General features: G+C 43.6%; 1 protein-coding gene across 1 annotated transcript; it reads right to left on the minus strand.

The window, feature by feature from the left end:
• Positions 1 to 743: 743 nt before the first annotated feature.
• On the minus strand, positions 744 to 25,743 carry LOC142652815 (contactin-associated protein-like 2). The gene is made up of 5 exons (XM_075828495.1): positions 25,571 to 25,743; positions 24,236 to 24,379; positions 17,057 to 17,211; positions 1,914 to 2,040; positions 744 to 1,840 (listed from the first exon to the last, which is right to left on the minus strand). Exons 1-5 carry the CDS (start codon positions 25,704 to 25,706, stop codon positions 1,656 to 1,658), a joined length of 747 nt encoding a protein of 248 aa, XP_075684610.1. The 5' UTR covers positions 25,707 to 25,743; the 3' UTR covers positions 744 to 1,655.
• Positions 25,744 to 26,284: the final 541 nt, after the last annotated feature.

Here is a 26,284-nt window from a genome sequence, read left to right on the forward strand (position 1 = left end):
ACTATAGAAGCTGATGGTGCTTTATAAATAAATATTAATATTCTGGCTGTGAGAATCACCACCATATTGTATGACTGCCCAGTTGCGGTTGCATTGCAAATTTGTCTGCAGCTTACTAGGTCGCTTTCAGATGTAACAAATTTGTTGCCGATTTGATGTGAATTTGCTGCGCAGCTTCTGCATTAAAAATTTTCAACAAATTTCAAGTTTAATACAGGTGAATGTGGTTTTCAAATTCCCATTCACATGTAGTGGAAAAAATGAGCTACAGATTTGAACACATGCTGCAGATGTTCAAAATCGCAGAATGGTAATTGTGCAGATTTGCTGTGGATTTTAGTCTTTGCAGTGCAAAAGGTAAAACCTAAAGCAGATCTGCAGCAAAATCTATGTGTAAAAAAAAAATGCAGATTTTGCCATGGATTAGTCTGAATTGAGCCTTATTATTATTATTCAATTATACACACATGCCTCATACATGATATGGTTTTCATACACTGTCACATCTGCTGCAAACAGGAAGCCCACATATTCTCACCTTTGTACCAGGTTCCAGACCCCTGGGAATGCAATCACAAAACCTGTTCATGGCAACGGGATTATATTATCTTCTTTTATATAAAAACACATCAATTTAACATGACTTTTTATTGCATATAACCTTACAATAAAATAAGTCATCTTTTCTTCTTTTTCTTGCATTTCTTTTTTTGTTACACTTATGCAAAGAAATGTTATCTTCATTACACACATTTTCAATTTATTTTGCTAAAAGGAATACCTGAATTTATAATATATATAGAGAGATGGCACATCTAGGTAAATGATGAGGGCCCTATATGAATAAATGGATGACTTGGAGTTAGAAATATCCCACCTGCCATTTATGTATGACCCAGCTACAAAGCTAACCAGTTTATGGGAACAGAGATAATGCAGGGGTAAAGCCTCATGCATATTGCCATGCCCGTAATCACGGTCCGCCACCCACATTTTCGGACCATGCTCCTATATAAAGTATGGGAGCACGGTCTGTAAAAAGCAAACAATAGGATATGTCCTATCTTTTGCGGAGGCGTTCTACGGCCCGGACACCTTCCCACAAATATACGGGAAGGTGTCCGTGGTCAATGGAAATGAATGGATCCTTAATTGCGGACCGCAATTACGGACGAAATCTACGGTCGTGTGCATGGGGCCTTAGGCCGTATCTTTCATCCATCCATAAATACTGTACGTAAATACAAATCCGTAGTATTCCGTAAATCATCCACATATACAGAAGGGTGTCCATAAATACGATCCGTAGTGCATCTGTAATGCATCCGTATTTAAGGACCCACAAAAAAAACTCTAGGGTAATCCCCTGGTGTCGCATAGCAATGCTTCCGTAAGCGCCCATAGACTTTGGGGAGTACGTGACGTAATTATGGACTATCATTTCTACGGCACGGACAGCCATCCGTAAAAATACGGAAAGGTGTCCGTAGCCCATAGAAATCAGTGGGTCCGTAATTACAGATGGAAAATACGGTAGTGTGCACGGGGCCTAAATGTTAGTCAAAGTTCTTTTCAGGTTTACAGCTCAGATGGGAATCTACAGGTCATTCTACTTCAATGTAAGCTGATTTCTAGGCAATCCACTTCTGTATACCTCAACCTCTACATCTTAGCTTTCCAATGGTGTGATAAGCCATCTCCAGTGGGAAATCATTGGTGTCACCAAAATAAACAGCCTGGATTGGCAGTGCTGTCTTGTCTCGTAGGAACCCATCATCTGTCCTCCAGATATTGTCATTGCTGTCGCAATTACAGAGCTTATCCGTGTATGAACAGGTACCTAAGGGACACAAATAGGAGCATATTCTGTTAAAGATGAAGGAAGCTTAGAAAATATATAGTGTATAATATACCTGTTCTTCCACATGCACAACCTCCAATAGAGGGATCAGCACCACCCCAGTAATCCATTCTTTTTCCATCCCAGGAAACCCACCAGCCCCATCCAGACTGGATAAAACGCAAATGGCGGCAATCAAGCTGGAATAGGAAAAAGTAATAATAATTCTTAGTAGATAAGGTATTGCTCTTGTTGACAAGCACAGAATTACAGGCACCTTAGGCCCAAACATTAGTGGACTCCTGGAATTATAGCGACAGTACCCTGGTTTCTCTTATTGGTCCTTGGCAGCAGTGTCTTGAGTCCAATATGTTCTAAAAGCCATGTGGATTTAGTCAACCAGTTGTTTGTTTTGCAGGAAAAAGCCTGAAGAACCATGGGCCCTCCCTCCCTTGTTCTACATTTTTATTTTATGTCACATTCTTTGTTTAGGCTGGCTGGATATTGATTATAAATGACCTTTAGTTATTATTTTTGTGCTTTGTAGCTGATCTGCTACTGTGTTTTTTATATATTTAGGTAAAAAAATGTTACTATACGTTGATCATGTAAATTCAACGTACCTGTTGCCCCACTCCTGAATGATCCGTCCTCCGTTCCTGCTTACCAGTCCCCTGTTTTCCAATCCTCAAGATGGCAGCTGAAGTCTCAGACTTCGCTATGGAAAGCTGCTTTTTCATGCCACCACCTTCTCCACTGCCCTCTAATAGACGAGCGCTAATGAAGTCGGCCCCTGTGCCAGCGCTGGGTCCATCAGAGGGCAGTAGAGGGGGTGGGGGGTGTCTCAGACTTCTGAAGAAACTCCCTATAGTGAAGTCTGAGACTGCGTCGGCTATCTTGGAGAGTGGAAAAACGGGGGACTGGAATACAGGCCAAATAATTCAGAGCAAGGCAGCAGGTAAGTTGACTATACATTTCTAATTTTATATATTTAAGTTAAAGCAACCCTTCCGGTCCTATTTCAAATGTATGGTAATTTATTTTATTTTTATTGGACTTTCGGGTCGCTTTACTGTTGAATAATGGTGATAATTAGGACCATATAATCCTATGAATAAGTAATCTGAAGATGGAAAAACCTTTTTAATAATATCAGCAAAAGTATCCACTTATGACTAGATATAAAACATGCACAATATTTTGACACTTCGCGTTAATGTTCTAAAATACTTTCTTATGTATAATACAAGCATAAATTTACTGGTATGTCTCACCCCTGACTGCACCGCCCCTAGTTTTATCTTGTAAGTATTGTGAGCTTTAACCTCCTTTAACCCTGCTTTATATAGAGCAAACATGTTTACATTCCTAATATCACTTTCTATCTCTTTTACTGTTTCTGTTCTATCCTTATTATCTTAGGGCCTGTTCACATCACCGTTGCCCTACCGCTCCTAGAGAGGTGCGGCACTATCTACAGAGGGCACTGCGGCATTATCTACAGGGCGTGTGACACTATAAAAAGTGGGTGTGGCACTATCTAAAGAAGGCACTGCAGCATTATCTATAGGGAGGTGTGTGGCACTATATACAGAAGGCACTGTGGCATCTACAGGGGGTGTGTGGCACTATCTAAAGTGGGCACTGGCATTATCTACAGGTGGTGTGTGGCACTATATACAGGGGGCACTGTTTCATTATCTACAGGGGGTGTGTGGTACTATCTAAAGAGGTCACTGCGGCATTATCTACAGGGGGATGTGTCGCACTATCTACAGAGTGAACTGTGGCATTATCTACAGGGGATGTGTGTCACTATATACAGAGGGCACTGCGGCATTATCTACAGAGGGTACTGTTTCAATATCTACACATGAAATCCATCTGTTTTTAAAAATCTGTCAAAAACTGAAAACACGGACACGGAACAGATACAAAGTAGATGCAAAACGACCATCAAAAAACGGACCTAGATGGCCGTTTTTAACGTCCGACACTGGGACCCTGTTATGTGAATAGAAACAACAGCAATCCCAGTGAGGTGTGGTGTGGCTAGGAGATGCAGGGTGGAATTGGGTAGCTGTAAAGGCGCCAAAAACTATCACTTCCTGAAGTTAGGGCTAGTGTTTGACGTATTTTCAGGCTCACAAGCCTGCTTCGAGGATCTGATCTGAGGTCAGTGGACAGCAGCTGCCTTCTGGGCACTTCCTCTTGGCGCCAGGCCTTGGTGCTGGACTAGATATGACACACGTGACATTACAATGTGTGTGTATGACTTCAGTGTAGCGCTGAGGCCATAGCAGAGAAAGAGAGCCCTGACATGGTACACAACAAGTATCTAATCTCATGTTTCCAATCTATCATGTTTCCAATCTATCACAAACTATACACCACTCTGCTAAAATTGGCACATTTTCAGACCCTAGACTACCTTTTTGGTGGACCACTGTGGTAAAAACAGATGTTAAAAACTGATGACAACTAACGACAACCGATGACAACTAATGCCACAGTGCCCTCTGTATATAGTCCCACACAACCCCTGTAGATAATGTTGCAGTGCCCTCTTTAGATAGTGCCACACCCCCCTTGTATATGGTGCCACACATGCCCCTGTAGATAATGCCGCAGTGTCCTCTATATATAATGCCACAATCCCCCCTGTAGATAATGTCACAGTACCCCATGTAGATAATGTCTCACAGCCCCCTGTAGATAGCGCCAGAGAGCGTCCCCTGTATATGGCGCCACACACACACTCCCCTGTAGATAATACCGCAGTGCCCTCTTTATATAATGCCACAGTACCCCCTATGTCCTTATGTATAATGCCACAGTACCCCTGTAGATAATGTCACACTGCCCCCTGTATATAGCGCCACACAGCATCCCCTGTAGATGGTGCCACACATGCCCCTGTAGATAATTCCGCAGTGCCCTCTGTATATAATGCCACAGTACCCCCTGTATATAATGCCATAGTATCCCCTGTAGATAATGTCCCACAGCCCCCTGTAGATAGCTCTACACAGTAGCATTGTGCACGGGGAATTATCGGCGAGCGGAAGAGCTCCCTGTGCTCCTCCGCTCTGAACTCATTCCGAAGCAGGGACCTGATCGTTCCCTGCTTCAGTATTAAGTTCAACTGTGTCTATGTCCTGAGGACGCAAACACAGTTGACAGTGGGACATACCCTGGGCCGCACGGAGCAGCGGGACACGGCCTGGAATCCGGGACTCTACTGCTGAATCTGAGATGCGTGGAAGGGTAGTCGTCAGGGTCTCCGCCTGGAGCGGAATCCCCGACAATGCTATGACCGGGGATTCCGCTCCTAGCTCACATCCACCTTCCCGGGTGCTGCCGGAAGGTGGATGCGGCAGCACCCAGCCACAGTTAAAATAGATAGGATACGGCGCCGGACCTCCCTGTGTGCCAGAACCAAACACGCTACAGGTAATGTTTTTGGATTCGGTTCCCTGTGCCAGAACGGATCCTATAGAAAGCTATGGGATTCGTTCTGGCATCAGTTTGCCTATGGCTTTTCTTCAACACGCCGGAGGTAAACTGAAGCAGACGCAGGACATATGTGAACGGTCCCTTAGTGGTTCTCCACAGCCATTTACAAAGATTGCAACACACTAGAGCTTATTTTTTTTACCCCCAGCTCTTCCTTATCTAACCCCTTAGGCTGGGTTCACACACACTATTTACGGACGCAATTCGGGCGTTTTAGCCCCGAATTATGTCCGAAAATGCGGCTCAAAAGCGTCGGCAAACATCTGCCCATTCATTAGAATGGGTCTTACGAAGTTCTGTGCCGACGGTCATTTTTTTAACGCGCCGCTGTCAAAAGGCGGTGCGTAAATTAGACGCCCGCGTCAAAGAAGTGCCTGTCACTTCTTCAGACATAACTGGAGCTGTTTTCCATGGACTCCATGGAAAAACAGCTCCAATTATGTCCGTAATGGACGCAGCGAAAGACGCCTGCACATGCCATTACAGCTGAAATGACGGTGCGGTTTTCTCCTGAAAACAGCACCGTAATTTCAGCCGTAACGGACGTGTACATGTGAACATACCCTTAAACTCGCTTCTCCCCCTATCTGACATAAATTTACTAACATTTTCTTCCCTGTTCCCTTTGACTAACTCCCTCCGGTCCAAACACTAGCACAACATCGTAGGAACTTTGGATTTCAATGACCTCTAAGGGTGCGTTCACATATATCAGTTGCATCAGCATCAGGTTTTTTTTGTCTCTCAAGTGATTACAACTGATACAAAAACTGATGCAAAAATGTATCAGTTGCCATCAGGTTTTTTCACAATTTTTACTACAAAACCATCAGTTGTCGTTAGTTGTCATCAGTTTTTACCATCCATTTTTAACATCAGTTTTTACCACAATGGTCCACTAAAAAGGTTATCTAGGGTCTGAAAATGTGCCAATTTTTATCAGAGTGGTGCATAGCTTGTGATAGATTGGATACATGATAGATTAGATATTTGTTGTGTACCATGTCAGGGCTCTCCTTCTCTGCTCCGGCCTCAGCGCTACACTGAAGTCTGACACAGACATTGTAATGTCACGTGTGTCTTATTCAAAGCAGTGCCAAGGCCGGCACCTAGAGAGAGAGCCCAGAAGGCAGCTGCTGCAACAAATCAGATCTTCGAAGCATCCCTGTGAATCTGCAAAGTCTCCAATCACTAGCCCTAACTTCAGGGAGTAGATAGTGTTTGGCGCCTTTACAGTTACCCAATCCCACCCCGCATCTCCTAGTCACACCACACCACGCTGGGATTGCTGTTGTTTCCATTCACACAACAGGGTTCGGGTGTCGGCCGTTTAAACGGCCATCTAGGTCTGTTTTTGATGGCCGTTTTGCATCTGTTTTGTATTCGTTCCATGTCCATGTTTTCTGTTTTTGACAAATTTTTAACCCCTTCCCGCACCTTGGCGTAACTGTACGTCCAGATAAGCAGTAACTTCGCGCACCTGGGCGTACAGTTACGTCCGCGCTTTAAAAGTTAACCGCCGCGCGGCGCTACACCGCAGCGGCTAACTGTGCAGGGTGTCAGCCCTGCTCTCCCCGTTGCCGATTAGCGGCCTGTCGCCGCTGAAATCGGCAATTAACCCCTTCGATGCGGTGGTCGATTGCGATCACCACATCGAAGAGGTTTAAAGCGGATCGGCAGCCCCCCACATATATTTGCGGGGGCTGGCGATCCTTATCATGGCAACCAGAGGCCAGACAATGACCTCCGGGTTGCCATGTACGGAAGCCTCGGAGGATCAGCCTCCGGCCGTTCCTCCTCTGCTTCCTGTTAGTGTGACAGTTACGTCACAATGACAGTTAGAACACATTACACTACGTGTGTAGTGTAATGTGTTCCAGCAGCGATCAGAGCTACAAGTCTAAGTGTCCCCTAGTGGGACAAGTAAAAAAGTTAAAAAAAGATAATAAAAATGTTTTGAAAAGTGTAAAAATCAAAGTTAGAAGTGACATAAACAAAGAATGCTTTTTTTCCTATAATAAGACTTTTATTATAGGAAAAAAATTAACACGTTAAAAAAAGTACACATATTTGGTATCGCCGCGTTCGTAACGACCCCAACTATAAAACTGTAATATTATTTTTCCCGCACGGTGAACACCGCGAAAAAAATAAACGAAAAACAGTGCCCGAATCACAATTTTTTGGTTACCAACCCTCCCAAAATATACAATAAAAAGTGATCAAAAAGTCGCATGTACGCCAAAATGGTACCAATACAAACTACATCCTGTCCCGCAAAAAACAAGCCCTTACACCGCTTTTTTGACTGAAAAATAAAAAAGTTATGGCTCTAAGAATATGGTGACACAAAAATTAATTTATTTTATAAAGAAGTGATTTTATTGCACAAACGCTGCAAAACATAAAAAAAATTATATACATCTGGTATCGCTGTAATCGTATTGACCCGCAGAATAAAGTATAATGTTCATTTATAGCCCAGGGTGACGGCCATAAAAAAAGAAATAAAAAATATTGTCAGAATTGATGGTTTTTGGTCACCTTGCTTGCCAAAAAATGGAATAAAACGTGATCCAAAAAATTTCTGATACCCCAAAATGGTACCAATGAAAACTACAGATTGTCCCGCAAAGAATAAACCCTCACACGGCTCCGGTGGAGAAAAAATAAAACAGTTCTGGCTCTCAGAATATGGCGATGCAAAATGTGCAGAGTGTTCCAAAAGCAGATAAGATCGGGCACCATTTATCAGTGTGACACCGGCCACATATCTGCGGATTATTATTTATTTACCCCATTATTATACCCTGATGTACCCCGCACAGATAACATGTACCCTGATGTACTCCGCACAGATAACATGTACCCCGCACAGATTACATATGCCCCCACATTATAAACTGAAACACCAGTAAAACCCCAAACAGAACAACTACCAAGCAAACTCTGTGCCCCAAAAGCCAAATGGCGTCCCTCCCTTCTGAGCCCTGCAGCGTGCCTAAACACCAATTTACGTCCACAGATATGGCATCGCCATACCCGGGAGAACCCGGTTAATATTTTGAGTTATTTGTCTTCAGTGGCACAAACTGGGCATAACATATAGTGCACTAAAATGGCATATGAGTGGAAAATTGTAATTTTCACTCCGCACCATGCGCTGCGCATTAACCCCTGCGCGCACCATGACATAGCATGTCGTAGTGTGGGGGGTGATGTATGGAGCGTCTCACGTAAAAAATAAAGAATTTAGAACGGCAAAATCGCTGTTTTTTTGGTCACCTTGGCTCTACCTAAAAATGTAATAAAAAGTGCTCAAAAAGTTGTATGTACCAAAAAGTTGCACCAATAAAAACGACCGCTCGTCCCTCAATAAATAAGCCCTCATACCGCTCTATTGACTGAAAAATAAAAAAGTTGTGGCTCTTGGAACGCGGGGAGGAAAAAACTAAGAAGGAAAAGAAAAAAATGGATCACTCCAGAAAGGGTTAATTACTTTCTAATGAAAAACCATTTATGACCACACGTGGGGTATTGCCGTACTCGGGAGAAATTGCTTTACAAATGTTGGGGTGCTTTTTCTCCTTTATTCCTTGTAAAAATTAAAAATGGTTACCTTTTTTCAGAAAAAAAGTCGATTTTTACCTTTACAGAATAATTCCAATGAATTCAGCAAAACAACCGTGGGGTCAAAGTGCTAACTTTACCCCTAGAAAAATTCCTTGAGGGGTGTAGTTTCCAAAATGGGGTCACTTTCCGGGGGTTTCCACTATTTTGTTCCCTCCAGTGCATTTCAAACGCGACATGGCACTGAAAACCATTCCAGCAAAATCAGAATTTCAAAATCTAAATGGTGCTCCTTTCCTTCTGAGTCCTGCTGTGGGTCCAAACAGCAGTTTATTACCACATATGGGGTATTGCTATAATCAGGAGAAATTGCTTTAATTAAAAATTTCTACGTTTTTTCAGAAAAAAGTAGATTTTCATCTTCACAAACTAATTCAAATAAATTTAGCAAAAAAACTGTGGGTTCAAAATGCTAACTATACCCCTAGATAAATTCCCTGAGGGGTGTAGTTTCCAAAATGAGGTCACTTTTGGGGGTCTTTATTGTTTTGGCCCCACAAGACCTCTTCAAACCTGACATGGTACCTAAAATATATGCTAAAAAAAGAAGGCCCCAAAATCCACTAGGTGCTCCTTTGCTTCTGAGGCCTGTGTTTCAGTCCATGACCGAACTAGGGCCACATGTGGGGTATTTCTAAAAACTTCAGAATCTGGGCAATAAATAATAAGTTACATTTTTTGGGAAAAACCTTCTGTGGTATAGAAAAAAATGTATTACAAATGAATTTTGTATAAAAAAAATGAAATTTGTAACTTTCACCTCTACTTTGCTTTAATTCCTGTGAAACGCCTAAAGGGTTAATACACTTTCTGAATGCTGTTTTGAATACTTTGAGGGGTGCAGTTTTCAAAATGAGGTGCTTTTTGGGGACTTTCTAATATATAAGACTCTTAAAGGCACTTCAGAACTGAACTTGTCCTTGTAAAAATCGCCTTTTGAAATTTTCTTGAAAATATGAGAAATCGCTGCTAAAGTTCTAAGCCTTGTAACGTCCTAGAAAAATAAAATAATGTTCAAAAAATGATGCCAAACTAAAGTAGACATGTGGGGGATGGTAACTAGTAACTATTTTGTGTGGTATTACTATCGGTTTTACAAACAGATACATTTAAATTTAGAAAAATGCTAATTTTTGCAATTTTTCGCTAAATTTTGGTGTTTTTCACAATTAAATACTGAATCTATCGGGCAAATTTTGCCAGTAACATAAAGTCCAATGTGTCACGAAAAAACAATCTCAGAATCGCTTGGATAGGTAAAAGCATTCCGGAGTTATTACCACATAAAGTGACACATGTCAGATTTTAAAAATCGGCTTCGTCCTGAAGGCCAAAACAGGCTCAGTCCTGAAGGGGTTAAAACAGATGAATTTTATGTGTAGATAATGAAACAGTGCCCTCTGTAGATAATGCTGTAGTGCCCTCTGTATATAGTAACACACACACCCCATGTCGGTATTGGTTCAGAATGCACTAGACTTATAGGAGGTGCACGAATAGGGTCCCAACCCAATCGTATGTAGAGAAGTATTCGGCACACAGGCAAATGTGATTCAAAAATTCTTTCGTTTTATTTATATTGTATTCAAATGCCATGGGCGGAGTGCGTGCCACACCCCATGTAGATAATGCCACAGTTCACTCTGTCGATAGTGCCACACTGCTCTCTGTATATAGTCCCCTACACTACAGGGGTAGATAATGCCGCAGTGCCCTCTTTAAAACTTGCCACATACACCCTGTAGATAATGCCACAGTGCCCTCTTTAGATAGTGCCACACACCCTCTGTAGATAATGCCGCAGTGCCCTCTTTAGATAGTGCCACACACCCCCTGTAGATAATGGAAGTGCCATCTTTAGATAGTGCCGCACACCCCCTGTAGATAATGCCACACACACCTGTAGATAATAAAATGGTGCCCTCTGTATATAGTGCCACACACCCGCTGTAGATAATGCTGCAGTGCCCTCTTTAGATAGTGTCACACACCCGCTGTAGATAGTGCTGCAGTGCCCTCTTTAGATAGTGCCACACATCCCCTGTATATAGTGCCACACACCCCTTGTAGATAATGCCAGTGTCCTCTGTATATAGTGCCACCTCCCCTTGTAGCTAATGCCGCAGTGCCCTCTGTATATAATGCCACAGTACCCCCTGTAGATAATGCCACACAGCACCCCCTGCAGATTGTGCCACACAGCGCCCCCTGCAGATTGTGCCACACAGCGCCCCCTGTAGATAGTGCCACCCCCACTGTATAATACGCTACCTCCCTTCCACTGTAGATAGCGCCACTAAAGCTCCCTCTAGCAGCGGAATCCCCGGCCAGAGCATTGCCGACGCTGTGGCCGGGGATTCCTTCCAGGAGGAGCCACTGCCCATATATGGACAGTGACATCAGAGGTTACTTATTGAAAGGAATCTCCGGCCACAGCATTGCCGACGCTGTGGCCGGGGATTCCCTCCAGGAGGAGCCCCTGATGCCACTGTCCATATATGGACAGTGACGTCAGGGGATACTGCCTGAACTGAATCCCCGGCCACAGCATTGTCGACACTGTGGCCGGCGATTCCCTCAAGGAGGACCCCCTGATGCCACTGTCCATATATGTACAGTGACGTCGGTAGCTACACCTTGAGCGGAATCCCCATTGCCGACTCTGGCCGGGGATTCCGCTCCAGGAGGAACCCCTGACGTCAATGTCCATATATGGATAGTAACCTCAGGTGTTTCTTCTAGGAGCGGAATCCCCGGCAAGATAATAGGCAACAGGGATTCTGCTCAATCAGTAGCCACTGACGTCACTGTTCATATATGGAAAGTAACGTCAAGGGCTTCCCCGAGCACAGCACTAAAATTAGGGAAGTCCTCGGCGAGCAGAGGAGCTCCCCCTGCTCCTCACGCTGAACTAATTCTGAAGCAGGGAGCTGATGTTCCCTGCTTCAGAATTGGGTTCAACTGTATCTGCGTCCTGAGGACGCAGATACAGTTGACAGCGGGCCATCCCCCTGGCCGAATTCCCGCCGGGTGCTGTAGGAAGGTGGATATGGCAGCACCCGGCGTTCATCCGGTCACATTTAAATTAGATAGAATACGGCCCGGACCCACCTGGGAGCCAGACCCAAAAACACTGCAGGTAACGTTTTTGGATCCGGCTCCTGCACTGGTCCAGCGCCGTACGAAGTGACAAGATATGGGATCCGTTCTAGCATCAGTTTCCCTCCGGCTGTTCTGCAACACGCCGAAGGGAAAATGACAGGAGCAACGGACATATGTGAACGGCCCCTAAGACTCTCTGATACCACTTTCTACCAAATCCTCACTTCATGATGCAAAAGCAGTCACTGTTTTCAATAATACCACAATTATTTTAGCTCTCAACTCAGTCGCCTCCCACAAACACAACAGAGCTTTGACAATAGGCAGCCCCGGCATACCAATCTGACAAAAAAACTGAGGCAAACTTTCAGGGATGCAGAGCGACATTGGAAGAAAACCCACTCAATGGAAGACTTCGCAACATAAAAAGAAGCCCTTCTTAACTTTAAAGAGGCTCTGTCACCAGATTTTGCAATCCCTATCTCCTATTGCAGCAGATCGGCGCTGCAATGTAGATAAGGGGGGATTCACACGAGCGTGTATTCGGTCCGTGCGGGCCGCGTGGTTTTCACGCGGCACGCATGGACTAATACAAGTCTATGGGGCAGTACAGACAGTCCGTGCTTTTTGCGCAGCGTTTGTCTGCTGCGCAAAAAGCGCGACAGGTTCAATAACTCTGCGTATTTCGCGCATCACGCACCCATTGAAGTCAATGGGTGCGTGAAAATCACGCGCACCACACGGAAGCACTTCCGTGGGACGAGCGTGATTCGCGCAACAGCAGTGAAAAGGATGAATGAAAACAGAAAAGCACCACGTGCTTTTCTGTTTCCAAGCATCCAAACGGAGTGTCTTTGCGAGGAGCGAACCCCGACAACCGAGGCAAACTTCACCGGGTTCGGCCAAACTCGTTTTGGCCGAACCCGGCAAAAAAATTTCCGGTCCGCGACGTCGGGAGAGATTCACTGTGCATGGTGCTGAAAGAGTTAAACTGTTTCAGCACCATGGACAGTGACTTGCGATCCCAAAATACATGAACCTGTAAAAAAAAACGAAGTTCTAACTTACCGATTACTCCTGTCTCCTTCCTGCAGTCCGACCTCCCGGGATGACACTTCAGTTCAAGTGACAGCTCCAGCCAATCACAGGCCAAGCACAGGCTGCAGCCAATCACAGGCTGCAGCGGTCACTTGGACTGCCGCGTCATCCAGGGAGGTGGGGCCCGATGTCAAGAGAGGCGCGTCACCAAGGACGCGTCACCAAGGACGCGTCACCAAGGCAACGGCCGGGAAGTTCTCGGTAAGTAGGAACTTTATCTTTTTTTTTTACAGGTTTTTCGCTGTTGTGTTCGGCATTCACTGTCGAGGGTGCTGAAAGAGTTAGCTCTTTCAGCACCTTGGACAGTGACGGGCGTCGACAAGCCTCATCTCTATGATGCCGGCTGCGCGAAAATCACGCAGCCGCGCATCAGACACGCCTGACACACGCAGCTGTCAAATGGTTTTTGCGCTCGCAAAACGCCGCGTTGTTTGCGCGCGCAAAAACGCAACGCTCGTGTGAATCTACCCTAAGAGTAACGTTTTTGTTTTTTTTAAAACGAGCATTTTTGGCCAAGTTATGACCATTTTTATATTTATGCAAATGAGGCTTTCTAAAGTACAACTGGGCGTGTTTAAAGTTAAAGTACAACTGGGCGTGTATTGTGTATGTACATCTGAGCGTTTTTACTTCTTTTACTAGCTGGGCGTTGTGAATAGAAGTGTATGATGCTGACGAATCGGCATCATCCACTTCTCTTCGTTACGACCCAGCTTCTGGCAGTGCACAGACACACAGCGTGTTCTTGAGAGATCACGCTGTGACGTCACTTCCTGCCCCAGGTCCTGCATCGTGTCGGACGAGCGAGGACACATCGGCACCAGAGGCTACATTTGATTCTGCAGCAGCATCGGCGTTTGCAGGTAAGTCGATGTAGCTACTTACCTGCAAACGCTGATGCTGCTGCTGCTGATGCTGCTGCAGAATCAACTGTGCCTCTGTGTGTCTGTGCACTGCCAGAAGCTGGGTGTTAACGAAGAGAAGTGGATGATGCTGATTCGTCAGCATCATACACTTCTATTCAAAACGCCCAGATGTACATACACAATACACGCCCAGTTGTACTTTAACTTTAAACACGCCCAGTTGTACTTTAGAAAGCCTCATTTGCATAAATATAAAAATGGTCATAACTTGGCCAAAAATGCTCGTTTTTAAAAAAAAACGTTACTCTTATCTACATTGCAGCGCCGATCTGCTGCAATAGGAGATAGGGGTTGCAAAATCTGGTGACAGAGCCTCTTTAAGTCCGCACTCACTTCTGCTAAACAGGCCTACTTTGCTACTGTTATATCTTCTCTGTCCCACAAGCAATTACCATAACTGATGAAAAGCTTTCCACCCTACTCTCGAAATCACTCCTCACCACCTGGAGACTTGACCCAATCCCAAACCTCCTCATCGCTAAACTTACTAGTGTGTTTATCCCAGTCCTAACCCATCTCTTCAACCTATCACTAACCACTGGCATCTGCCCTTCTTCACTTAGACATGCAAATATCATGCAACACATCCATCCTTAAAAAACCGTATCTTGACCTTAGCCTAATGAAGACCTCAGTCCGAGGTAGAAACACGTAACACTGTCTAAATAAAGATCCAAACTTTATCAAAACCTAAGCTTGAATTTACTTTGCTTTGGTCAATGCACTGCAGCGCTCCAGGGAAGAAGTCTAGTTTCTATTAGAATTGCTACAGTATTTGGATAAGGGGATCTACATGCCCGATGTCGACTTCGTGAGCCTGCACCAAGAAAGGCGAGCACTTTTTTTTTATTGTCTGTCATCTGTCTATTCAACACAGACTCCGATGTTATTACTCTAGTGGAGCACTGTTTTCTAATTTTTCTACAATTTTTACACTTCTTAAAATTCAACATCGAGAAAATTCCTCATCTCTCTCCCCACCTCACTCCCCAGAACTATAAATTACAGTTATGGGTTTCCCCAGTATTACATGTTAACCTTTGAGTCTGACCTATCCTACAAACCACACATCCAAACTCTTATTACCTCCTGCCGCCCTCACCTCAAAAACATTTCTCAACCCTACTCTTTCCTCAACCCTAAATGATGTTTGTACATCCCCTCATCATCTTTCTCCTAGACTACTGCAACGTACTTCTCTGTGGCTTCCCCTCTAAGGGTATGTTCACACGCTGAGAGGCAGTTACGGGTGAAAAGACAGACTGTTAACAGCTGCCTCGTTTCACACGTAAAAGCTCCTCGTAATTTACGAGGCATCTGAGACGCTCGTAAACCTTGAGCCGTGCTTCATTGATTTCAATGAAGAACGGGTCAAATTACGTGGCAAAGAAGTGCCCTGCACTTCTTTGCCGAGGCAGTAAATTTACGCGTCGTCGTTTGACAGCTGTCAAACGACGACGCGTAAATTACAGGTCGTCTACACAGTACGTCGGCAAAAAGAATGAATGGGCAGATGTTTGCCGACGTATTGCAGCCCTATTTTCAGACGTAAAACGAGGCATAATACGCCTCGTATACGTCTGAAATTTGGCCGTGTGAACATACCCTAACACTCTTGCAACCCTCAAATCCATACTCAACTATGCCGCCCGGTTTATCTACCCCTCCACTCGTTACTTTACTGCCTCTCCCCCATGCCAGTCACATCACTGGCTACCCATTGCCCAGCAAATGTATTTCAAAATACTAACCATGACATCCACATTCTGTCCCTTTCATATATCTCTGCCTAATATCCCGATACTTCCACACACGTAACTTTCCGGTCCTCACAAGATTTTCTTCTCTGCTCTCCTTGTGTCTGCTCTTCACATCATCACCTTCAAGATTTCTCCTGTGCATGCCCTATACTCTAGAACTTGCTATGCCAACACATTGGACTGTCTCCCACCATCCAAACCTTCAAAAGCAAACTAAAAGTCCTCCTCTACAGAAAAGCTTACAATCTACAATAACCCTGACACCACTACGCTACACCATAATAACAGCTTTTACCCCCAACTTCTGTCTCCTTTCCTCTTGCCTCGTAGATTGTAAGCCATTGCGGGTAGTTTCCACTCTCCTTCTGTACCAGTGTGTCACTTAGCAAGCTCATGCTTATTGTACTTATTTATTGTCTCATGTTATGTATTTAAAAATGTCTGTATTTCATATGTACAGCGCCCTAGATTTAATGTTGCTTTAAAATAAATAACAATAAAACAATATATACATGGTTATATCAGATGTTTCACGTATGACTTCTTGTTTTATATTTAGTTGGATTAATGATAACAAAGTAAAAGTTATTATGTAACACAAGATTTATGCTAGGTATACTTAATACTTTTTTTTAGAGATATAGGTGTATCGGACCCAGATTTGCAACTTTTTGCTAATAAAAAAAACAGTCTCTCAACACACTTCTTTCCCTAGTGTGACCACTAAGTGGTGCCATGTAAACACTTAGAAGTTTTTTTTTTTACGTGTTAAAAATCCGTATTCTGTGTCATGTACTGAAAGGATGAACTTACAGCGCACTGGAAACAAGATCTATCTCTGCCTCTAACCTATGACGCATCCTGACCCTTTTTTTAATTTTTTTTTTTTATGGGAAATGAGCACAAACAATCAGGATCCATCATTTTTATTTTTCTAGCACAGGTAAGAAGCTGATAAATGGGCTCTAATTTGTTGCTTATTGTTATGATAAAACTATGGTGACACAGGTAGACAAGCCTGTAACTTCAGCCACTGACAACTTGGCGCTAAAGGGCTTTTTAATATAGATCATCAGTTCTATAGCCTGGCACCAGTTAGAACTATATGATTGCTAACCATGGGTAAATTGGGAGAAGGTGTACCTTTCACATCACTATATAAAGCAATGAAACTTTTGGCTTACCCTTACAAATTGTTCACAGCTTTGTGAAACTTTAGTCAGAGCATTGAGCTGCAAGAAGTCTGCAGAATATACCAGTTGTCTCTTGTAGCACCCTGCCTCTTCACATGGACTCACAGGCATCCGTCTTTCACTGTTATGGCCTACCACCGTTATACCTGCAATTTCAGAGACAGAATTATTAGCCTGCGACAGGTGGGAAACATAGATCCCTAAAAAAAAAACACGTATCTACTGGAGTGTTTCTACCACTCCCCCCAGTTACAGCAGCCATGTTAGAAAAGCAGCCATATTGCGTTCCTGTGACTGGTGCTCACGACTGTGGTTAACCATTTGTAGTTGATAACATTTAAAGAAGCCATATAAGGTACAAGTGTTCTGTCACCAGTTACACCTTGGTTATCTCGCTGCTTGACGACCGTCCGTTGTATATGAAGGACGGGCGGACCAGGTCCTTAAAGGGACTGTCACCTCTGAAAACCCCCCTAAATTACAATAATCAGTTAATAGCTGAAAAGACACTGATACCGAATGTGCAGGTTTTTCTTTCTGCTCACTTGCATTCCCTCGCTATAAGCCCTTTAACGGGCCGTGCGCCGCATGAGGATGACGAGTCTTAGGAATCCTCTCCATTATATCATCGAGCAAGGTAGTCCTCTCTATGCATCAGCATGCAGCACATGGCCCGTTTGCGGGCTTACAGCGGGGGAATGCTAGTGAGTAGAACGATAAAAATTACATATTCGGAATTTACGCTATATACTGATTATTGTAGATTATGTCGGTTGCCCAGCGGTTTTTATCACTTCTGTCTTTTCTGTTCATACGTGCACAGCACTCAATAAGTCCGGGTGTTACAAGATCACCAGGATGCCGGATGGAGGAGACTAATGCTGGGTGTTACTAGACACAGCACGGCCCTATCAGTGACAATATTCACTATAAGGGTATGTCCACACGTAGCGTAATTACTGTGGATTTGCTGTGGAATCACTGGTTTTCTGTTGCAGGTGTTCCCTATTGAATTTAATGGGGCTGTAACAAATAGAAGATGTTGCAATTTTTGCAGGGGAAAAGCTGCGGTTCCGCCGCAAAAATCGCTAATCAGAAAAAAAAGAGATTATACTTACCCAGATCTCTCTGCGTCCAGCCCAGGTGACAGGGATGCTAACCAGCGCTGAGCTTCCTCGTGTGCTGAACGGAGGAAGCGTGAGAACGATGGGAAGGAGCAGGCTGGGTGGGGGCTGTGAGAAGCACTAAGTACTGCTGCTCTGCCCTCTAGTTACTCCGCTTTCGAAAAGAGCGGAAGTGGCTAGGCGGCTTGTGTGAGAGCCGGACCGCAACTTAAATTAGGATGAACTATTAGTTGTATTCTAGCTAGGTTATAGGGCAGGGTGCCACTGTGGATAATTTAAAAACGCCCGATGCGTGTTTCGACTGCATTTCTGGCTTCTTCTAGGGGCCTAGAAGAAGCCATAAATACCGGCGAAACGCGCCCCCACCCCGCCTGCTCCTTCCCATCGCTCTCACGCTTCCTACGTTCAGCACACGAGCAGAGGAAGCTCAGCGCTGGTTAGCAGTGGTCAGTGCTCTGGTATATAACCAGAGCGCTGTTGGCAGCACATTTCACAGGGAGATTGGATCACTGATAGAACTGGCATCCTATTTGCCCTGCCATATCTACTTACGGTCAGAACAAAGCATCAGTACCAACTGCAGATGCTAGGTTATCTCACCAACATTGTTCTATTCTGCCATTATACATACGTTCCAGCCTTATTTTATGACAAGTACATTGACACAGGCACGGCACATGTAGCAACCTGAGTGCAATTAGGTGTTGACACAGATGCTTCTGTTAGGACCCAGGTGTGGATATATGCCATCTTGATATTCCATCTCCACAGGCATGTTTCTATGCATGGCCAATATCAATAAATGACCATAGTACAGCAAGGTTGGGCATAGTTTAGTAACCATGGTTAATTGTCTCCTTTAGATGCAGAAAAATAGGGGTCTCTGCAATCGTCTGACTCATGCCGACTGTTGATTTTCTAATAAAATTTTCAATAGTTAACACTTTCATAACCAAGAGTCATTGATGTCCCTGTGTCCAGGTCAAATTTTCCATTTTTGATATGCACTTGTTTAAACGATAATATCTATTTTTGCTTTGTTTTTTACAAGACTTATGAGGCTTTCATTTTCTAGATTAGTTTAATTAATTTAGTATTTTCAATTTTTATTTTGAGCAGACAAATCACAACAAATTATAATTTTTATATATATATATATATATATATATATATATATATATATATATAGATAGAGATATATGTACATGTGTGTGTGTGTGTGTATATATATATATATATATATATATATATATATATATATATATATATATATGCATACATACACTGTAGAGCTCTGTAACAATTAGTCCTCTTCTCTCTCCGTCACCCTGGATTGCTGTGAGGGGTGAGTGGGGAGGGCTATATACACACGACTGTGAAAAAAATGGCAGTCAACAACAGATCAACTGGCAGTTTTTCATGGCTGTTTTGCATCAATGTGACTCAAAATTTTATTGGATGCATTTTATTCGTTAGGGTTTTTTGTCCCAAACCCCTGCAAACACCACAGAGCCCAGGTAGATAGTGACACAATACCACTGTAGATAGTGCCACATTGCCCACATAGATAGTGATAGTGCCACAGTGCCCACATAGTGCCACAGTTCCGTCTGTAGGTAATGCCCACATAGTGCTAAACACAGTGCCCATGTAGCTAGCGCCACAGTATCCCCTGTAGATAGTGCCAATATAATGCCACATTACCCATGTAGATAGTGCCACACCCCCTGTATATAGCAACCCCCTGTAGATAGCACCACACCTCCTGTAAATAGCACCACCACTGCTGTAGATAGCAACATCCCCCCTGTATTTAGCAATATGCCCACTGCAGATAGCGCTACCCCCTCCTCCCCCTGTAAATGGCACCCCCTTCCTGTAAATAGCACCACTGTAGTTCCCTGTAGGAGCAGAATCCCTCTGGCTGAAGATTCCGCTCCTACTGGAAGCCCCTGATGTCAGGGGTTAACTCTAAAAGCGGAAAACTGGCACAGAGCGATCTGACACTGGGGATTCCGCTCCTAAAGAGAGCCGCTGACGTCATTGTCCATATATGGATAGTGACACCAGGGGCTTCTCCAGTAGCGGAATCCCCGTCCAGAATGTCGGCCGGAGATTCCGCTCCTAGAGAGAACCACAAACGTCACTGTCCAATTGGACAGTGACGTCAGGGGCTCCCTCTAGAAGCGGAATCCCCGGCCAGTGTGATCTGACACCGGGGATTCCGCTCCCAAAGTCAGTTCAGGTGCGGTGAGGGGTGCAATGTTATCTACAGCGGGGCGTTGCTGTCTGCAGCTGCTACCCAGAGCACTGTCCGGGGATTCCAATGCTGGAGGGAACTTAGGTGGCGCTATCTACAGAGGGTTTTGCGCTGCCTACAGGGGGTTGTGGATGGCACTATCTACAGTGGGGGTGTATTCCGGGGCTCTCAAAGCCCCAGCAGATATGAGAGTGCAGCGCTGCACTCATTAAACCTGTTCCAGGCTGTCAACGTTTATACACGTGCTAACTGCACGGGGCATCGGCAGTTAGAACGTATATAGCCGTATGGCAGTCATGAAAGGGTTAATAAATATTTCATTAAGTCACAGCAATACTCCGACACACTTTTCCACCTTTCCCTATGGTTTACTGCCCTTTTACTGGTGGTGCACACCTTGTGTGGTTCCTTGTTACAATATTGTAAAAAAAAAAATTGAGGGCATTTGGTATTTTCTCTAAGGCCTCTTTCACACGACAGTGAAAAACGGCCATGTAACGGCTTTCACATGGCCGTTTTCAGAACAATGATATTCTATGGGTGCATTCACACGGCCGTTTTAACGGCCTGACGGCCCCCATAGAAGTCAATAGATCCGTTTTTAACGACTGTCAATACATGTAACAACCGTTAAAAACGGATCTGTTACATGGGGATTGGCAAGGGAACTACTAGTTCCCTTGCTGGCTATCGTTGGCATACTCACGTTTGCGGCACTTCTTCAGGTGTGGTCACTCGTCTTCACGGGTTTGAAGGCGCCTCGATGACATCATCGCCCCGTCGCGCTGCCTTGCCAGATCCCGTGCAGACGAGTGACCACAAGTGAAGAAGACGAGAGACGGCGCTGCTCTCGTGAGTATGTGGCACGATCTACAGGCAGGCTAGTGTGGCATCTACAGGGAGGCTGATGTGGCATCTACAGGCAGGCTGGTGTGGCATCATGTACAGGGAGGCTGGTGTGGCATCATGTACAGGGAGGCTGGTGTGGCATCATGTACAGGGAGGCTGGTGTGGCATCATGTACAAGGAGGCTGGTGTGGCATCATGTACAGGGAGGCTGGTGTGGCATCATGTACAGGGAGGCTGGTGTGGAATCATGTACAGGGAGGTGTGTGGCATCATCTACAGGGAGGGGTGTGGCATCATCTACAGGGAGGGGTGTGGCATCTACAGGGAGGCGTGTGGCATCATCTACAGGGAGGCGTGTGTCATCATCTACAGGGACGCGTGTGGCATCATCTACAGGGAGGCGTGTGGCATCATCTACAGGGAGGCGTGTGGCATCATCTACAGGGAGGCTGTAAATAGTGTCTAGGTGAACATGTGACCTTCCTTTTGCTGTTTTTAGGGGGTTGGGACAAAAAAAGCCTGACCAATGAAATTCATCAGTTTTTTTAACGGCCATGAAAACCTGATGCAAAATGGATGTCAAACGGCCATTAAAAACGGACAGACGGACTGAAAATAGATGAAAATTTAGAGACACACTGATGCAAAATGGCCATGAAAAACTGACAGTTGATCAGTTGATCAGTTAATTTGCAGATAGTGGGAAAAATGCAGAAGAGGAGATATTATGATGTTGATGGAAGTAAGAAAATGGGTGTAGATCTAGTGTAAGGGGATTAACCATATCGGTCAGGTGGAATATATCTGCCCCAGCCCAAAGTCGGACCATCTGTGAGGTGGTTCCCCCTGGTATAGTAGGGGTGCATAACATGGAAGTTAAGGGGGGGGCATTCTGATGCCAAATGGAAGCGTTTCTTGCACACTTCCCTGATTTCTCTCTGAAATCGGATGGGGCCCAGAAGGGTAGATGAGGGCAAGACTAGGGGGTCATCCTATAGCAGGGAATTAGGATGAATCAGAGCCATCCATAGTTTCTCAATTTCGGTCCACTTTGTGTATACCCGAAGGGACGCCCAAAATGGGATGCGACAGAGACGAGTTAGCACAGTAATACTTCACAATGTCAGGAACAGATAGTCCTCCATCAGATTTACTAGATAGTAGGACAGATTTAGAGATTCTGTTTCTACCGGAGTGCCATATGAATCTGAGAATAGAAGACTGCATTGCTCTCAATTCCCTCATGGATACCGCCCCAGGTAGCGTCTCAAAAAAGTATAGCAGTTTGGGAAGCAGGGTCATTTTAACCGCCACGATGCGTCCAAAAAAGCACATAGGGAGAGAGTTCCACCTGGCCATATGTCTATGTAACTCTACGAAAATAGGAGTAAATTTGGCCTTGTAAGCTGAGGTGTAGGAGGTGGTGAGTTGGACCCCCTAGGTAGGTCAGAGATACATCTTTAGAGTTATATTTGTAGTTTTGTTTGAGTTGCTGGAGGGTATGTGGGGGACTTTAATAGGGAGTGCTTCTGTCTTGGCTATGTTTGTTTTATATCCTGATAGACCCCCATACATATAGAGGATGTTAGTGAGGTTAGGTAAGGAGGTGTGAGAGTTTGTAATAGTCAGGGGGACATCGTCCACAAATGAGTGAGACCTTAAACTCTCTATCATGTATCGAAATTCCCATTGGACAATGACATCAGGGGCTACTCCTGGAGCGGAATTCCCGGCCAGAGCAGTGCCGACGCTCTGTCACGGGATTCTGCTCTTAGAGGAAGCCCCTGATGTCCATATAAGAACTGAGACATCAGGGGCTCCTTCTAGGAGCAGAATCTCCCTGGCCAGAGGAAGTGGCGCTATCTACAGGGGGAGTTGCGCTATCTGCAGGGGGGTTTTCACGTCGTGTGAATATAGCCTTATAGCCCGCTTCACTCTCCGCTCACAGCGATCGAGAGTGACGGAGACAGAAGATGACTGATTGTTACAGAGCTGTACAGTGTGTGTGTATATATATATATATATATATATATATATATATAACATAGATAAATATATATTTAAAAAAATTACCAAAAAGCTTTTTTTCACATTTTTATTGATTTGTCTGCTGATAATAAAAATTGAAACCATGGAGTTAATAACTAATCTAGAAAATGAAAGCCTCATAAGTCTTGTAAAAAACAAAAACAAAGTAAAAATAGTTGTGATATTCAAAGCGGTTGCAATGATATTATCGTTTAAAGAAGTGCATATCAGAAATGGAAAATTTGACCTGGATACAAGGGGCCTCAATGACCCTTGGTCATGAAAAAGTTAATTAAGTGAAAAAGACATAAAATACGCACCCAAAAAAAAAATTACCCTGCCAATCATTGTCGTAATGCTAGCCCTGACCCAATTACCTTAAAATACACATGTATTATATAAAAATTTATGGTAGACAATGACGATAGTACTATATTATTACCAGAAAAAAAATTGCTAGAACGTAAGAAAGCATATGTTTGTACGATTATAGTCAAACAATAAGCCTCAAAATTCTAGGGATCATCGGGGTTGAGTTTACACACAGTGATATATCTAAGTCACATACATTGGCATGTTTAGTTAGGGAGTGAGTTGTACATGGTATTAGCTGCACATTTCATGGAAACATACTTATCATGGTTTCCTTTGTAATTTATTGGACTGTCTTAGACAGAGTTTTATTTCAAATTTTCAATTCTTCTGTGTGATCTTTTGTTTTAAGAAAATGTTTATGTTCACACAGTGTGGTTTTCTTAATTTCACAACCAGCAGAATACCAAATTCAACTCTGGGTTATAATACAGGCTGTGTCTTAGGACCAGTAAAAGATAAGTAAAGAGATTTAACTCTTTATCTAGATTACCGTATATATAAACTGCAACATATAAACTGTAGGCAAAGGATTACCTGAAAGGGATGACATGTCGCAGAAGACCTCAAACTGAGGAACACCTTTGTCAACTCCATCTGGGTCAATTATGTATCGTCCCGAGTCAGTAATTCCAACTTTTTTTAGAGCAGCACATGACTCTAGCACTGGAGGTTCTGAAACTTTCAAGCAAAAATTTGTGCCAAGTAATCTCAAGAGGATTCTAGAAGCCACGGACATTGAACATTTGACTTCATGGGAACAATGTCTGTAATACGGTCTATGATGGAGCATTCTGCATATTTAGAAAACGCAGACTATGTATAGTTATACAGTCAGATAAATATATGTCTGTGTGAATAATTCCATAGACTAAAGCTGACCATATACATTAGATAGCTGTCAGCCAAGTGTAGATGTATATTTCAATTGGGAACGGGAAATAAGCTGTTGCCAGACCCTATGGCAATGATCTTCCAGTGGAACCAAAAATCAGGAATGTTCAAATCCAACATGATCCCAACCCTTCATTTCCCCAATGTCTGAGGTCAGGGGACTTTCGGCTGCCTCCATAGTCCTTAGATCAGTGGTTTTCAACCAGTGACTGAGGAACCATTTGTGGCTCGCAACCAACAGCTGTGTCGCTATCTGGTATAGAAAAGTGAAGCTTAAAAAGCATTTCCTATATAAGCTCATCATTACAGGCCAAACACAGGTGCTACCCAGCATTTTTAAGACTTGAACAGCAAACCTGCCTACGACACATAAGAGTTCAATTTAAGTACTTAAATCACTACATATTTCCTGTAATTTAAGACAGAAATTCTCTAAAGTTTTTTCTGCTTTAAGAAACAATATCAGCTAACTATGGCTCTGTTCACATCGTCATGATGACTTCTATTCATAAGGGAAGACACAAGGCTATGACAGATACCAACAGCGTCCAATGGACCCAACTGACTTATAATGAGGTCTGTCTGGGTTCTGTTGTGGTGTCGATCATTTTGACTGCAAGAATAGCATTGTATGCTGTGCTATACTTCAAATGTGACAGAACTGCTGACAGAGCCATTAACGTCAGTGTGAACAGAGCCTTAATTGTTTTACAATGGTAAACATGACTATCTCCAGGGTTATTTATTTGCAGCCATTTGTGACAGACCTAGTATGTTGAATAAGCCTATAACATGCCTCAGCAAATGGTGTGTATGTTTTAACTAATTAATATTTCTTTCAGTAATCAAAGCCTCTCTATGAAAAATTAAAATTTACAATAGAATATTTAACATTGGATACTTTTTATTTCACAGGTGGCTAAATACTGGAAGCCAACAGTTAAAAAGATTCTGTAGTATGAGTTAATGCTGACTTACTGGTTCCCCAACATCGGAGTTTGCCTATGCGGTGATATGCCATTGCCATTGGCACATCACCTGTACCTCCAAACCGAAACTCCTGAATTGGTAGAGAAGACCTATCCATTATTGCTCCTTCATCCATCCTCCACATATCATCATTTGCATCACAGTTACAAGAAGTGATACCAAAGGCACATTCACCTAAACAAAGCATACATGTGGAGTCATTTTATAACCCAAAAACATTCATGATCTGAAATTGTTATTTAAACTGTCTCTTTACCTACCATATGTGGTACGAGTGGCCTTTGGTCTTCACAAGGTTGCCCAATGACAATGTATGTTGGCATGGCTAAGGCTCTGTTCACACCTGCGTTGTGGCATATCCCTATGACGACTCACCCCATTCACTTATAATGGGGTCTGTCGGGTTCCACCGAGGAATCCATAGTTTTGACAGGAAAAATAGCGCTATTTTTCCCATGAAAAAAGACTGCATCTGCCAACGGAGCCTCTGATCCAGATGTTACTATAGCCTGAATGTGCCTAATATTGGACCAGATAATAATGTTGTAACATCCCATAAAATATATTGTTTTGTTCCTTAGATTGCTAAAAAATAATTAACATAAATAACTATTAAATAAATACATTAAGTTACATACAATAATGTAAAACATACATATAACTAAAACACATATTCCTTTAAAATACAGTTTTTTTGGGTGA

The sequence above is a fragment of the Rhinoderma darwinii genome, chromosome 5 (assembly GCF_050947455.1).
Source record: "Rhinoderma darwinii isolate aRhiDar2 chromosome 5, aRhiDar2.hap1, whole genome shotgun sequence".
Taxonomy (NCBI): Eukaryota; Metazoa; Chordata; class Amphibia; order Anura; family Rhinodermatidae; genus Rhinoderma; species Rhinoderma darwinii.